This window comes from Thunnus albacares, chromosome 3, assembly GCF_914725855.1.
Source record: "Thunnus albacares chromosome 3, fThuAlb1.1, whole genome shotgun sequence".
Lineage (NCBI taxonomy): Eukaryota > Metazoa > Chordata > Actinopteri > Scombriformes > Scombridae > Thunnus > Thunnus albacares.
This window is the reverse complement of record NC_058108.1, coordinates 8,417,121-8,432,876: the sequence shown is the minus strand read 5'-3', so window position 1 is coordinate 8,432,876 and position 15,756 is coordinate 8,417,121. Positions and strand designations below refer to the sequence as shown.

General features: G+C 39.4%; 2 protein-coding genes across 2 annotated transcripts; one reads left to right on the top strand and one right to left on the bottom strand.

Annotated features, from left to right (window-relative positions):
- Window positions 1-34: 34 nt before the first annotated feature.
- Window positions 35-5,259, top strand: dpcd (deleted in primary ciliary dyskinesia homolog (mouse)). The gene is made up of 6 exons (XM_044346182.1): window positions 35-154; window positions 2,694-2,774; window positions 2,877-3,001; window positions 3,146-3,279; window positions 3,480-3,582; window positions 4,098-5,259. The coding sequence occupies exons 1-6, from the start codon at window positions 91-93 to the stop codon at window positions 4,200-4,202; spliced, it is 612 nt and encodes a 203-aa protein (XP_044202117.1). The 5' UTR covers window positions 35-90; the 3' UTR covers window positions 4,203-5,259.
- Window positions 5,260-6,326: 1,067 nt separating this feature from the next.
- Window positions 6,327-14,191, bottom strand: fgf8b (fibroblast growth factor 8b). Its single transcript, XM_044346181.1, has 5 exons — window positions 10,087-14,191; window positions 9,956-9,992; window positions 9,161-9,341; window positions 7,526-7,632; window positions 6,327-7,239 (listed from the first exon to the last, which is right to left on the bottom strand). The coding sequence occupies exons 1-5, from the start codon at window positions 10,143-10,145 to the stop codon at window positions 6,943-6,945; spliced, it is 681 nt and encodes a 226-aa protein (XP_044202116.1). The 5' UTR covers window positions 10,146-14,191; the 3' UTR covers window positions 6,327-6,942.
- Window positions 14,192-15,756: the final 1,565 nt, after the last annotated feature.

Here is a 15,756-nt window from a genome sequence, read left to right as displayed (position 1 = left end):
TAATATATTTAATTTGTGCATTGACCTCGGTTGCTGTGGTAACTGGTTGAGTCCGGAAGTCGCTCTGAGCAACAGAAACATCTTCGGAACATGGCTGTGCAGAGCTGGATTGACATCCTAAGATTATCAAAGAAAACGGCTTTGATACACGATGGTGAGTACAACGAAGGCAAACTACGTTTTCTAATAGAGAGAATGACTGTTGTCTTCTCGCCTGAATTAGTTAGTTATTTTCATAAATTCAGACTGTTTGCTAGCTTTCTAGCCAACATTAATGTTACCAGGCAACAAACAGGTGGCACTACTGGCCCGGATGCACATTACACATGTTGTTTTAACGAAAATAGACAGCAAAATACATAAAATGAAGCATTTAAAACTTATCAACACGTCATACATTATCTTAGGTTTTCTAAAAAAGTTGTCTTCAAAAGGAGGTTCAGTGTGAACCACTACTCTTACAGTTTCTCTGCTTTGGCACAGTCGAAAATTATGATTTCCAAAACTATGTGTGCAGTTCTCAAATCTATGGTTATTTTTCTATGTATATGCAAGTCAAATATATTATTACAAATGTGTTAATTTGATTCAGAGATGTATTGTGTTAATCTCTATGGTCAGAATGGATTACACTGCTTTTCTAATGATCAGTAGATAGTCAGTTTTATTTGTATAGCCCAATATCACAAATCTGCCTCAGGGGGCTTTACAGTCTGTACAGCAATACAATATCCCCTGTCCTTACACCCTCCATTTGAATGTGGAAAGATTACCTTAAACCCTAAAACCCTTTAACAGGAAAAAAATTGGAGGAGAGCTCAGGAAGAGGGATCCCTCTCCCAGGACAGACAACATGCAATAGATGTGTATACATAATAGAACAAGAAAGATGAATTACAGAAATATAGCCTGGAACAGGATAACAAAATTATAGATGGATTATACTGTATATGAAGAATGTGATCAAGATTACACCAGACAACTTCCAAGTGCTGCCAAACAGAATAGGACCTGAGCCATGTGACTTCCATCACCAAGGAGACCCGGGAAGAGGACAGACTAGTGGCAAACTAACCGGCACACTGTCTAACTTGCAATGATACATTCATTTGCAACATTTCGGTGGTAGACCTTCATCAAGAATATGGTTTGTGACAATCAGAAGCAATCTTAAATAGGGAGTGGCTGTAAGCTTGCAGCCAGTTGCATTGCTGTGAAAAAGTATTTGCCCCCCTCCTGATGTATTCTATTTTTGTATATATTTCATACTTCTCATATTTCCCTTAATTATGGCAAGTCGCCGAGGCCCTGAAGCAGCAAAGCATCCCCACACCATCACGCTACCACCACCATGCGTGAGTGTAGGTATGATGTTCTTATTGTGGAATGCTGGTATTTGGTTTAAACCAGATGTAACGGGACCCCCGTCTTCCTAATAGTTCCACATTCGACTTATCTGTCCAAAGAACATTCTCCCAAAAGGTTTTAGGGTCATCAAGGTGTGGGCAAAACTGAGACAAGCCTTCATGTTCTTCTTGGTCAGCAGTGGTTTTCACCTCACCACTCTCCCATGGATGCCATTTTTGGCCAGTGTCTTTCTGGCAGTAGAGTCTTGAACACTGATCCTGATTGAAGTGAGAGAGGCCTGCAGTTCCTTGGATATTGTCCTCTGCTCTCGTGTGACTTCCTGGATGAGTTGTCGCTGTGCTCTTGGAGGAATTTTGGGAGGTCGGCCACTACTGGGAATGTTTACTACTGTGCCAAGTTTTCTTCATTTGGAGATTATGGCTGTCACTGTGGTTCTTTGGAGTCGCAGAGCCTTAGAAATGGCTTTATAGCCTTTCCCATACTGATGTATTTCAATCAACCTTCTTCTTCCTCATTTCTTCTGGAATTTTCTTTGATGGTGGCATCAGACTGTTTAGCCGCTTTAGTTCCTGAAAAAGTTCTATTTAAGTGATGTGTAGATTGAGCAGGGCTGGCAGTAATCAGGCCGGGGTGTGTTTAGTCCAGCTGAACCCAATTATAAATGAAGTTTGGTAGATTAGTGGATTTAGTAACTATGGGGGCAGATACTTTTTCACACAGGCCAAGTTGGTGTTGGATAGCTTTTTTGCTTCTATAAATAAAATTATAATTTAAAAACTGTAGTGTTTACTCAGGTTGTCTTTGTTTTATGTTAAACTTTGAAGATCTGAAACAATTTAGTATGAGATATATAAAAATAGAAGAAATCAGGAGGGGTGGAGGGGGCAAATACTTCTTCACAGAACTGTATGTTTTGAGTGACTGATGACCTTTTGTTGAAGTCATGCCCAGTATAAAATGTTGCAGTGATTGCTTGTAATGTTTGGACAACTGCAGCAGCGTTTCAGAAAATTTGCTTAAACTGTAACAGACTTGGTGAGCATCTAATTTATACTGCATGAACTGTGAGATCTCTTTAATGCGTGAGCCTGGTCTTCATCCATGCGTGTACAGCTGTTTTGATTTGACAAATAATGTATTGAAGATTTGCAATTTGCATAGTAAAAGAATAGCAACATAATACTATCCTAACAATAATCACATTTAATGTTGGGTTTACACTAAAACTTGTTGTCTTATTTGTGCTAAACTAAAAACACATTGTCGTATTCTTCTTTTATTCCCCTAATTTGTATGTTAATATATTTTCTAATTCCAACCCTCAGGAAAAAGGAAGATCCACTACCTCTTTACAGATGGAAAAGAAATGGCAGAAGAGTATGACTTGAAAACAGATGAACTCATTGGTAAGCAACAACTTTCAGACAGCAGCCCTGTGGAAGCAATTTTCTAAATTTCAATAAATAGCATGAGTCTATATATCTCGTGAAATATTTGGTACTTTCCAGTACGGAAGTGGCGTCACAAAAGCACACTCGGAGCTCAGGGCCAGTGGCAGGTAGAGATCGGGGAGCCTCTCGCTGCTCCTGTCACTTCTTCAGACGCTGAGGTGATCAAGGAGAACTGCTCCAATGTAGGTTTTCTTCTATAATCTTCATGGTTTTGACTTCAATATTACAGTATCACAGATACTAGTGCGTTTTTTTTTTTCATGTGCACTTTTTTTGATTCATTTTAGAAAAAACTCTTGAAAATTAATTTTTTTCCATTTCCACAGCCCGTGTTCATGCGTAGAGACACAAAGGCCAGTTTTCAGTGGAGAATCCGCAACCTCCCCTACCCCAAAGATGTCTTCAGTGTTTCAGTGGAGCCGTCTGAGAGATGCATCATCATAAAAACCTCAAACAAGAAGTACATATGCACGAGTTCACTGATTTTCCATCAAGTTTGCATAAACTTTTGGCCATTTTTTTTTATTTATTTTTTTTTTCCTATGTTGCTCACTTGTTGCATGTAATCCTTTTGTCCTCCCTATAGATGGCACTGTTTACAATCCATTTGTCTTTACAGCAGAGTGATAAACCTGTGACATCCTCTCCACGCCTCCCCAGGTATTATAAGAAGTTCAGTGTTCCTGATTTAGATCGCAGTCAGCTGCCATTGGACAGCTCCGCCCTCAGCTTCACTCACGCCAACAACACTTTGATTGTCAGCGTAAGTCCGACACAACGATGAAATTATAAATGAATCTATGCCTCTGATGTTATGCTTTAAATATGCAGATGAAAGCATTTAAGTGTGATTCTTAGATATGTGTTCAGGCCTTAAATGATGAATGCAGGTCAGTATCATCTGAGCAATCTGAATAATTGTAAAAGTATCTCACAAAAAAACAAATGTACATTGTTTTACAAATTCAAAGAAAATCCCCCACAAATCACTTGCATTAGATACTTAATAGACAGTTTATGTGGATAAGATTGAAACGTTGTTTAATGAAACATCTTATGCAAATCATTAAGGCAAGGTGCAGAATTTTTTTTCTTCCTGTCACTCAGTCCCTGGCTGTCAAAGTTTGTTGACATTACAACAATATATTTTTATATTGCTCTCTTCGTGATATGTTCTTTTATATTCTGTGCATTCTTTCAACACAATCACAGCACATGATATGCAGGACGGAGACGGGGAGAATGCTGAAGTAATTATTTTTCTTCTCTTTTGTCCAGTACAAGAAACCCAAAGAGATCTTAACCCTTGAGCAGGAGCTGCTGAGGGAGCTGAAGAAACTGAAGGGGACCGGTGAAGGGGACGTCGACTGCAAAACTCAGTGAATTCTGACTGTGGGAGCGAGAGAGTAATTCTGCGTCGCATTTAAAGCAGAACCTCCCGGCGTCATTTTCCAGTCACATGTGAGCTCTCGTTCTTTTGTGAATCCCGTCGTTAAGAATTTGCTTAGTGCCTTGTGCGCAGTTCGATGCTTCTCATTATGTTTACTAATTAAGTTCTATTTATCAGAGTTATTACTGCTGAAATCTGTCCTGCCATTTATATTTGATTCACACAAAATCAGTGAAACATATCGCATCTTTTGCAGTCATCCGGATTTATAAACTTTGCAACTGAGCCATGAGTGTGTGTTTTTTTCCAAATTGTTTTTTTCACAGTAAAATCATTTTACAACTTTTATAAAAAATCTTTGTCAGAAAATTGAAATTATTTCACAACATCAGTATCTATTCTTACTTCTCATAACATGTTGTCCGTCTCCCACCAAACCCAGTGGGCTCCAATTTTGATGGGGGTCACATAACCTACCCACCCTCCTTTCATTGATGTCCTTGTAAAACACTCAAAACACACAATGCCCCATCCCTGTTCGTTCCGGGGTCACTGTTACGAGCACATCCCATTTGTGTTAACTGAATACCTTCATGTTCCTTGCATGTAGCGGGCCACCCTGAAAGCCATTACTGAAGCTTTTGGTGACCGTGCAGGCTTGTGTTACTGTTTCCCTTTTATTTTTTTTACACCAGAGGGTCACTCTGACTTTGTGGTCTCCTGCTTAAACTGCATAGACACAAACAGTTGCAGGACTTTTCTTCCAAATGGATTTGATGTTGTTGTCTTAACAGCGTCAGATATGAAGTTAACATTTCACATCTTTTGTGTTTGGAATTCTGTGTGTGTGTGTATATATATATATAGGACATTTTCAGGACGAAAAAAAATGTATAGCTGCTTCAAAATTGCGGATTTGTCTACTTTTTCCACCAACTTCTATTAAGAGAAAATGCTGTCCAGTCAGAAATACTTAGACAGTGGATATAAAAAACAACAGTGCTGTTTGAAGGAGACAATGCCATTTAAATATAGATTGTTTCAACCTTGTGATTCCTTGCATTTTTTTACCACTTGTCCAAACCCAGAGAGCAAGTGCAAAAAGCACAGACAAAACCACAGGTCTCTCTCGCCATTGTGCTTTGTGTGCTTCCAGATGGAAAGAACAGACATACAACAAAACATCTTAAAACCAGTCTGTGCTGTTGTTTTGCAAATTCTTGTGTGCGACTTGATGGACTTTTTTTTTTTTTTTTTTAGGCTACGACGTGACAAAAATGCATTTATAAATACTTGATTAGGTAGTGTTTGGGTTTTGAAGAGGTGCGGTGTTAATACTGCTTTTACTAATTATCGTTATTTTTCAGTTAATGCTTTACAGTCTTCAGAGCTCGAGATGCTGTCAAATCAAATCTCTGCGGCGGCAAACACCAACTAACAAATTGGACATCCAGCTCATGCATTGTGAGAGCAGCCGGGTCCCTCTGTTCAGGGTCTTCTTCCTCCCCTGTCGTTTGGCCTCTGATGGTCATGCTCAACTGCTTCTGGGAAGAGGGTTTCTTTTCTGCCTCCCTTTCACTCCCGAATGCCTCTTCCCAGCCATTCCCCCTCTTTCAGCCGATGCCACATTTTGCCACACAGGCCCTGATGCTTTTTCTGCAACCCCTCTCTGCAAACCCCCCTTTCCCCCTCCAGCCCCTTGCCCCTCCCTGTGTGACTGGCTTCTTTTTGATAACTGACCCCTCCTCGTGTTATTATTCGAACCCACTATTGTATAACATGCCCTTTTATATGAGGTTTCACAAAGGGCCCATTTGATCAGAGGGTTACGGTGTGCGATCGTGAGAAATGCAACTACATGGTGGTAACCTTTGTTTGGGCCAAAATGGTGGGCTGACCTCATCGCTTTTAATGCATAGCTCGAGCCATTCAGGCCCAAGTCTCACTTGCTGAGCACATTGAATTCAGTAGCCTGTCACAGATATTGCCCCTCAGTTATCTGGGTCTCCAGCTTGAAGAAGAAGAAGAAGGGGGGGAAAAAACCAACAGTTTTGGGGGGTGGAGGGTGTGTGTGTGTGTGAGGGGGGGGGGGCACCAACAATGTGTGCTAGCTTTCCATCCCAAAACAACCACACAAGAGAAAAGCCAAGGAGCTTGTGAATTGATTCTTTAGTGGTTTTAATATACACTCTACAATAAATATTTCCATCATTTGACGTAATTTACATTTTTACAGTAAAAATATATTTATATATGTAGAAAAAAAAAAAAACGGGTTAAAAATTCTCCAAAATGGACTCCGAAAGGCAAGATAGCATGTCAACTGAGACTCAGATGCTGTAACCACGAGAATATCCACAGATAGCTGCCATGTCTAGCTTCATTGTACTCACTTCTCTTTCAAACATTGTTCACCACTGAGCCGGCTAACTTCTAACTTTTCGTTCATGTCGATGTAGTTGAGCTCTTTCTGTACTTTAATTGCCCCCTGATTTAATAAGAAAAAATCTTCCCTAACGTCTTCTGTCTGAATTGGAAATAACTAGCAGATTAGATAGTCAATGTTTACATACAATCCAGTACAAAGAAATTACATAATAAGTCCACAAAATGAGGCAAAAAGTGTATGGGCTTTTGACTGTAAAAGTTAAGTTTGCTGAGAGCACTTGTTTTGTCTTGTAGTGGTTCTTCTGTGGTGGTTTATCCACAGTTCTCCCTCAGTGGTTTCAGTCCTCAGCGGCCCCCTGAGCGCTGTTGATGGGAATGTTTAGTCCGCTTGCTGAAAGGCTGAGCAGGGACAGGGAGAGGAAGAACATCAAACGGCCGTCTCTCACTCAGCAAGTGACCCCTGGGTAGACGCTTCATGAAGTGGGCCTCCCTCTGGTGCTGCTTGGTCTTGGAGGCCTTCCTCGGACGGCCCTTGCGTGTGAAAGCCATGTACCAGCCCTCGTATTTGGCGTTCTGAAGCGCTGTGTAGTTATTTTCCAGAACAATCTCAGTGAAGATGCAGTCTTTTCCTCGTCCTTTCCGCTGGGAAAGAAAAGGAGGGGGGGGGGAGAAGAAGTTGAAGTATTTCTGGATAATTTCCAGGAAGCGGAAACATCATCTTTATTTCCAGACAATTAAATATCCTTTGAAACCTTCAGAGGGTTGCTCTTAACACATCTCAAAAATCAAATTTGTTCTGGTTTCGTATGCGTCTCAACAATGTGTCCCCATAAGCTGTAAATCTGGAATAACATTTCCACGAAAAAAAACAAACTTCAAGATGTTGCCGTAGTCGTATGCAGCCACAAAACTATGAATTCCAGATTACCTTGCCGATCAGCTTCCCCCTCTTGTTCATACATATGTAGTATCCTGTCTTCACCCCTCTAATACGAACACGGCTCCCAAAAGAGTCTGTCTCCACCTCCAGTTTAGCTGCACAGACAAACAGAAAGCAAATAATGAGAGGACACAGCTCTGACACGGTGCAGGCATGCAGATCATGATGTTACAGTGTGTGAGACAAATGACCTGCACTTCCTTTCTCTGAATGTACTCTTAATGCACAGCAGAGACTGTGCGAGCAGTGAACCAGAATCATGAATTCCCTCTTAACCCTTTTATGATCCAGCGGCCACCTTTTTTAACAAAGCGCGCAAGTCTTCCAAAATAGCATCAAATGATAGTGATTTCGCACGGCGAGGTTGTTGTTGAATGTCTGTAAATGCTGCTGTGCTGTGATGCAGTTCAGACTAGGGATAAAGGAGAGTGAGAATACTGCGGTCAGGGACACAGCCACAAGCACAGAGCAGTGGTCAGATTTGGGCCGGTTACAAGAGTGACACCCACTTAGCATGTGTGGCCAATGTGTGGATGACTGACTGACTCTGTCTGGGCGTGTGTGTGTGCGTGCGTACGTGCATGTGCGTGTGTGTGTGTGTGTGTGTGTGTAGAGAGAGAGAGAGAGACAGATTTAAAAGACAAAAGAGCACACAGGAGAAGCAAGGAGAGAAAAAGGTATAAAGTGAAGATGCTGACTTCACCGCTCCTTATAAATTGAGTCATACATTGAGTTGTAAAGCAATGAAAATTCCTCGTAAAATGAGCCTCCAAAAAAGCAGGCAGCAGGCATTGAGAAGTGGATGGATGGTGGTGGCTGTGGTGGAAAGATGGCTAGACACACCAAAAATCCTTTTTGGTGACAGGAATTTAGCTCCCTTTAAGTTAAAGACAGTTTCCCAAATGCTGTAAGCAAAAAAAAAAAAAAAAAAAAAAAAAACTCTGCTAAAGTCATTCATAACAGGTGTCAATGACTTTATCCACATGCTCATTTCTTCGACCACCAGCGCACCAAAGAAATAAATTATAGATGGCGACAGTGATGCCACTAACGATGTTTACAATTGCTACTACTGTTTCTCCTGGCTCAAACATTTTCCTGCAGGCTGCCAAAAACGACAGAATTTATACTGCTTTTCAACACCGGCCCGCGCACCACTGAATTTAAACAATTCCCATGTTTGTGGGGTGAACATGTTTCGTATTTTACTGTTGTTCCTGACGTTTAAAAGCACTGAAATGTAGCTAAAGATGATGGCCTTCAGCTGTCATCGGTCTGGATTGATCTGGCCAGAACACACGGTCTTCAAGTAAAGTTGCTTTATCATTTCAGAGACGATAAAAAACACAGAGCTCCGCCTGAATGGATTAACATATGTGGACTTCTGTTCAGCTGCCTATTCTTTATATATGGAATTATAGGCTACGTGAATATGTAATTAAATGAGACATTTACAGGAGAGTATAAGCATATTTTGCATATTTCTCATTAATTTTCCTGTCGTTTATGGCGGCGCACAGCCTAAACAGCGTGGTTAAATGGACTCCACTCTTTTATACTTGGTGTTATGGTGGTGTTATGAGCTCTTTTATGTCTTCTCTACTGTCTCTTGTCTTTTCTTACCGTGCACCGCTCCGTCGTCTCCGTTGGCGTTGACCCTCTTGTTGGCCAGGACCTGGACGTGTTTCCCGCTGGTGCGGCTGTACAGCTGGTAGGTTCGGGTCAACCTGCGGCTCATCCGGTCCGACAGCCGGCTCTGCTCGGTGACATGGTGCTTGAAATTAGGGGGAGACTGCACAGTGTTCTGCCGGACAATAGGAAACACATGTCAAGAAATATGAAATGACTTTTTAATGTCGAAGAATGTTTACTTTGCGACTCAGGAAAGTTTGAAAAAACGTTCATGTCAAATGTGAGGAGGCTTAAATTGGCAGTCAGCTAAGGTGCTGGGCCATAGTTAATTATTTATTATTTATCATGTTTAAATGATTAATCCTGCATTTTCTTCTTTCAGTTATGTGTTGAGTTTTGGAGATGCTTTCATGGACCCTCGGGGGTGACATTTCCCCCTGATAGGTTTTTTTTTTTTTTTTTTTTTTTTTTTTTTTGTCTTTACCACCGATGATCTTTCACCCCTTCTTGACTTTTTTTTTCTCATTTCAGCCGTTCTCCTTCCACATGTGTTTTAACAATTGCTTTTTAGGCTGGAGCTTACCTCTTTTCAAGATGTTTGAATTGTTGCCAATTGCCATAGCACTCATAATAAAATGTTTTCATTGTTATTGCAGCCTATTGCAGATGTACAGACGGTGGACTATAAGCCCCTAAGCATGGCGAATACCTATTAAGTTTTACTTAGTTAATTGTATAACTTATTGTAACATTAATGCTTTTTATTGAAGTGAAAATGTGAGTTACCTGTGCGTAAAAGCAAAGCGCCGTGAACTGAAGTAACCTGGGGGAGAATAAAAACATTTAAGAGGTTTAACCAATTGCCCGAATTCAATGATTTATACAAGAATCTATTATCTTGACACCTCTTTACTTACAGATAACCTAACCTCGATGTTCTCAGCCTCATCTTGTAATAGTTCAAATATTGCTTCATGAATACTCCACTGATTCGGTGCTGGAAGCTCTCGGAAATAAAGTTCCTCCTGATGCGGATTTCAGCTCGGGTTTATCCCCCTCTTGTTACATGTAGAGGGTTATAGCCGTGACAATTAAGAGATCCAAAAACTGTCAGTGTCCCACGCAGGTAGAGGATCCAATCTCCACTTCACTGATAACAATGAAAAGTCTAGAAGTTTTAAAAGCGCTGCGGTGACTGAATCCAAACTTAAAGTCCGGTGAAAGTGTTGCTGTCACCGAAATCCCTCCATCAAATCCTCTTCGTGTCAATCACTTTCGCAGGAATGGAGGTCTTGATTAAAGTTTCAAGTAGAAATAAATCCTCATTGACTTTTTGTGACAGAATAGAGGCAGTGTTTTTGATTTTTACGCACGGATCTTTACGCATCGGCGGTAAGATGCGCACAGTAAATTACGTAAAGATGAGTGAGTAAATAAAAAGATGTTGAATGAATTCCACGAGTGCCAACGCGGCTTTATTTGTTTTCTGTGCAGTTAAATTAACGATGCTACAGCTGTCTTTCTATAAGATGCACAGATAGTAAAACTCCAACGTCACCTTCCTCCCACACGTGTATTTCTTGTGGTTCCCTCCAGTCCACATACAGCATCTGCCTCCCTCTACATTTAAATACTTTAACTTGCGGGAAAGTCAATATCCTCGGTGAGAGCAGGCGGAGCGTTCAGGCTGGAGCCAATTTGAAACTGAATACTTTGCCTGCACCTATTTGCTTACAAGTCCATAAACTCAGCATTCATCAATAAGTTTAATGTATATAATTAAATAACCAACTGTGAGTTGGAAGATGAAAATCTGACAATATAAACTACAGCATATCATTTAGAGAGGATCTTCTTTTTTGGATTAATGTGCAGGTCAGATCCACAAAAAGTCTAATAACATTTATAAGCATTCATAAGCATTTATTCACAATCATGCACATGTCATGATATTACTGTATCTTCATCCCTGTAAAATCGAAGTGCACTTGGTTTTCTATAAGCAGAAATGTCCACATGGAAAAATTCCCTGGCATGTACTTAAGAAAATCTACAGTTACATTAACTTATTCCCTGACTGCAGGTTAGAGGTTGTTTGGTGGTCCCACAGGACAGACCTTGATGTACTTTTTCATCCTACATATGTAAGTAATATGTATTCCATGTGAACACATGACACAGAATGGTTTTCACATAACATCTAAAGCCTTTGCCTTGGATACAAATGCTCTCTCGCTCGCAATCATTCTTCCATAAGTTTTCACAATCCTGGTTTGATTTTCAAAAGTGTGTCCTGGGCCTGGTGCGCTACTCTCACAGCATGGTTTCATACACTACATCATGCAATTATATTGTAATTATTCTTTGTGACAACAAAGCAGCAGGGTTTCCTTCAAGGGAACATGACTGTTACACATTGGTCTGATAGGGAAGAAAGGGGACAGTTGAAACATGGGATACTTTGAACTCCAAACCTTGATGAACTGTGTAGACTCTTCTTTCAAATGGTTGTGAATAAGGATTCTGAAGTTGTTTCTTCTTTGTAAACTAAATATGATTTTGTATTACAATGCCTACAGCCACACACCCTCACAGCTAATAAGATAAGGGAGGTATTGCATTTGAAATACTGGTTGTATGATTTTAATGCAGGTTATGCATTCCCCAAAATTTTAACATTTTACTCCACTTATGCTAAAGTGTTAAATTTCTTTCCTGACTTTAAGATGAAATAAATGTCTTTCTATGTGGTTTTTGTAACAGTGAGATGTGGGTATTTTTCAGTAGTTAATAGTTAATTTAACTTAAGTAACTCACATAAGTGAGAAGATATGAATGGAGATGTGAAGCAAATATTTCATTCAACCCCACTCTCCCCTACCTTCATTGTTCCTGTCTGAACAGATGAAGTAAACATTTAGAGTGTCATTCAAAAATTGAGAAAAAAAACTGTGACTGTGATAGGCCTAAGCTGAACAAACATAATGGAATAAAAACATCAGGTTCTGCCTTCTAAATCACTTATCTGAATCCTCATGGCACCATCATTTAAATACATTTTTGGAGACATTGTTGCCTTAATACCCGCACTTTAAATCAGAATAGAAGTGCTAATCTACAGTATAGGTTTACTGACTCCAAACCTCAAATCAGATTATTGTCCTAATGAGCCATAGCAGATTGTTGGACCACTGCTCTTAACTGTGAGGCTTCATAAATGCAGGACCATGTTCTCTGTGTGAGCAGTATGGGAAACTTTTGCACCCTTCACACAGAGCAGCTGTACAAGAGTAAAATATAATATATATATAATTATGTGAGTTTAGTCAATGTCTTAGCTGTAAATCAGTCATTTTAACCAGTGCAGGGGATTTAGAGGGTGAAAATGGACCTGCCTTATTAGTTCCAGTGGGACACTGCAACAAGTGATTTTGCCACCTGGAACAATTCAACACTTTGTTCTTTCATATATTGACCCCTATGAAGCAATGATCGCACATCCAAATATAAAATCCACATGCATGACAATTAAAGCTATTGAGTGTGTGTTTTCTAATGAAAGATCACATAATGACTCATCAAAAGTGCGTGCTTGACCATATGAACCCACAGATTAGTTCACTCACGAGTCATTTAAAGAAAATTAGATTAAGAAGCGGAGGAAGCATTTCTGCTGTGCACAGCTGGTGTCCTCTAGCTGGTGGGTCTGTGTAGTTGAAACCTGCTGTAACAGTCGACTGTATACATTACTCAAACTAAAGTTTCATTTTAGGCTTGGGATCAAAGTTAAATACACATCTTTTATTCTCTTTATTTTCTGTGTATCTAATCTGTCAGATCAAAATGTGGTCAGTTGAAGTTCATGTGATACTGCAGACTAGTTTTCAGTACAGTGAAAAAAATATTTTTTTGTGTCTTATAGTGAATACCTGGTACCTTCTGCTTACTGAAAATCCTTTCAATCAACAGAATCAGTTCTGTTTTATCATATGCTGACAAATAAATCAAACTTCATCTACTAAAATGTGCATTTCTGTTCAAATTCCCCTTTGCAAGCAGCTGAGACTCTTAAGCTGGAAAGCACAGCACTGTTTCCATGATACTTGCCAGCATGTTTTGTTTTTCTGTACAATATATTGTTTGACAGACAGTCACATTAAATGAGTAAATAGCTTTGATCAAGGTTTATCTCTCTAGAAAACAGAAGAAGAGGTGTACCACAAGGTTCTATACTAGAACCGCTTCTGTTTTCTATCTTTATAAATAATATTGGAAAGAAAATGCAGCCAGCAAAGATTTATTTGTATGCAGATGATGCAGTCACTCCTAGTTGTCTAAATAAAACTGTTGCTGACCTCCAAACTGCATTTCACACACTTCAGTTGTTATTCTACCCGTCAAAACAAATCTTAAATACACAAAAAACACATTTCTGACTTTATCAATTTTAAACCTTTATAACGAATTTAATTGTAAAAAGTCTGCATTCAAATTTCTTGGAATGTGGTAGGATGGCAAATTATCTTTCCGTACTCAAATTGATAACCAAAATCAGAATTAGTTTTTAATTTTCATTTTACAAAATGCTCTTATCATGTTCTCATTCATCTCTGTGTTTTATTTTAAAGATTGGAACAAGAACACATATACACATGTTAATTGGATGGACCTCACTAACAATATGGAGAAAGGTTCATATGTGCATTTTTATCTTTAAAGCCATTCGTGGTAAACCTCCTGTTTACCTATGTAAAATGCTTTCTCCTGTTTCTGAAAGCTCGGATCAGACCAGATCATCTAGAAGATTTATCTTCAGTGCTCAGAACTTGGTGAAACTTCATTTCTGTACTGTGCACCTGGGCTTGAAATGAAATTAAATTTGCACATTTCTCAGGTCCTGTTTAAATTGCTATTTGTGATCATTGTATATAAATTATATTTGTGATGTGTATGAAACTATATGGTATCTAACTTGTGCTGCCATTTTGGCCAGGTCTGTCTTGTAAGAGAGATACTGCATCTTAAGAGATTATAAAAGACAAAAAGGTAAATAAAAGAATTAAATATATTTTGTTGAGAGAGTATTCACATTGGTACCTTTCTCGAACAATGACTCTTACCTGAACTGTGTCTGTAATTATTCACAACTATGTAAGTCTTCATTTTTCTCAAATATTTGCCCATCAATCTTTACCACTTTAAAAAACCTGACGGAGAACATTCGGTCCAGTGCTGTAAAGTCGATACATCTCTTTGACTTCAGTCTACAACAGCCATCTACAATTTAGAAGCAATTCTGTCTCTGCAAACTTAAAGGACATTTGGTTAAGGTAAGCTGTCAGACAGGTTTGGCTAAAATTCTCCAGACTGTACATGAAAGGTTCCACTGAAAACTATCATTTTTTATTCTAGTTTTTTTTACAAAACTGTCTGCTGCCTCACTCATGACATTCTCTAGTGACCAGCTTTTCTGGCCTCTTAATGAGTTTGCGAAGAGTTGACACAGATCCAAGTTTTGCCACAGATCCCGGCTCTTTTGCCTTTTCTCTTCCCTCCCAATGCTGCTTTTCTCATTTGGATCAGAGTTTGCTAACTAATACAAAGCTCGGTATCAGCGAGTAGGTACAAAGAGGCAATCATTGGACGCTGTAAAAAAAAATCAGAGAGGAACTCTGGCAAAGATGCACATCGGTTATTCTTAGAAGAGAAGTGACTGAATGTCTGAAAAGGCCTCAGAGCAGACTACCATTCAGTGAGAGGTATTATTCCCCCTAGCTAATGTGAGACATAAAAATACACACTCTTGCATAAGACAGAGCCAATGGAAAGGTAGACACCATAGAGAAAGAGAAAAAAAACAGAGCCACAGAGGAAGACAGACAGTGTAAAAGAGAGAGTGTGTATGAGTGTGTGTTTGGGTGAAAGGAAAATGTGGGATGTCAGGATTCTCAGTGTCATCTGGTAGCAGTGCTGCCCAAACCTCAGTGGTTTTTTAGAAGCGTAAAGCTCTTCAACCACCTGTTGTAATTATGCACTATTGCTTTGTTGCAACAACGTGAACCACATAATGTGCCTGTAACCACATCACCACACCAGTAACTCACCTTGAACTGGCTCACATCTACAGCATCACTAAAAGTTACAATTTGTTCCTGGTGTGACATGGAGGAATGATAGCATACACTGCAATAATGACATTAAAACACTTAAATTCTTTGCTGACCTTTTTTTTTAAATGTGGATGAAAATTTATGACCAATGACAATGTAAGAGACTTGTTTAAACTTGCAACAATGTGAGTTTGGGTACCACTTTCTAATACGACACATGTTTAAAGGATTTATAAATTAATAATATAAATAAATCCTTGACTAAATTCTTAACAAAAACACCTTTTGGTTGCCAGATTGTGGCTAGTGTTTGTCCTCCTCCAGCATTATACTTGCTTTGTTTTTCTAGTGCTTTAGTCAAACATGAACACCCCTCCAATGGGCCTTTGACCTCTGAACCTCTGCAGGACACCTGGACCAAAATTTATTTGTTAACATCTTATTAACATTTACAAATGCAGACTTGAGTTACTTTTT

Coding starts and splice junctions, on each gene's coding strand:
- fgf8b (XM_044346181.1), bottom strand. CDS start 10,145: ATGAAGCAATATTTGAACTATTACAAGATGAGGCTGAGAACATCGAGG. Junction 9,993..10,086: donor ACATCGAGGTTAGGTTATCT/GTAAGTAAAGAG, acceptor ATTCTCCCCCAG/GTTACTTCAGTTCACGGCGC. Junction 7,240..7,525: donor GGGGGAAGCTGATCGGCAAG/GTAATCTGGAAT, acceptor TTTCTTTCCCAG/CGGAAAGGACGAGGAAAAGA.
- dpcd (XM_044346182.1), top strand. CDS start 91: ATGGCTGTGCAGAGCTGGATTGACATCCTAAGATTATCAAAGAAAACG. Junction 3,002..3,145: donor TCAAGGAGAACTGCTCCAAT/GTAGGTTTTCTT, acceptor CCATTTCCACAG/CCCGTGTTCATGCGTAGAGA. Junction 3,583..4,097: donor ACAACACTTTGATTGTCAGC/GTAAGTCCGACA, acceptor TCTTTTGTCCAG/TACAAGAAACCCAAAGAGAT.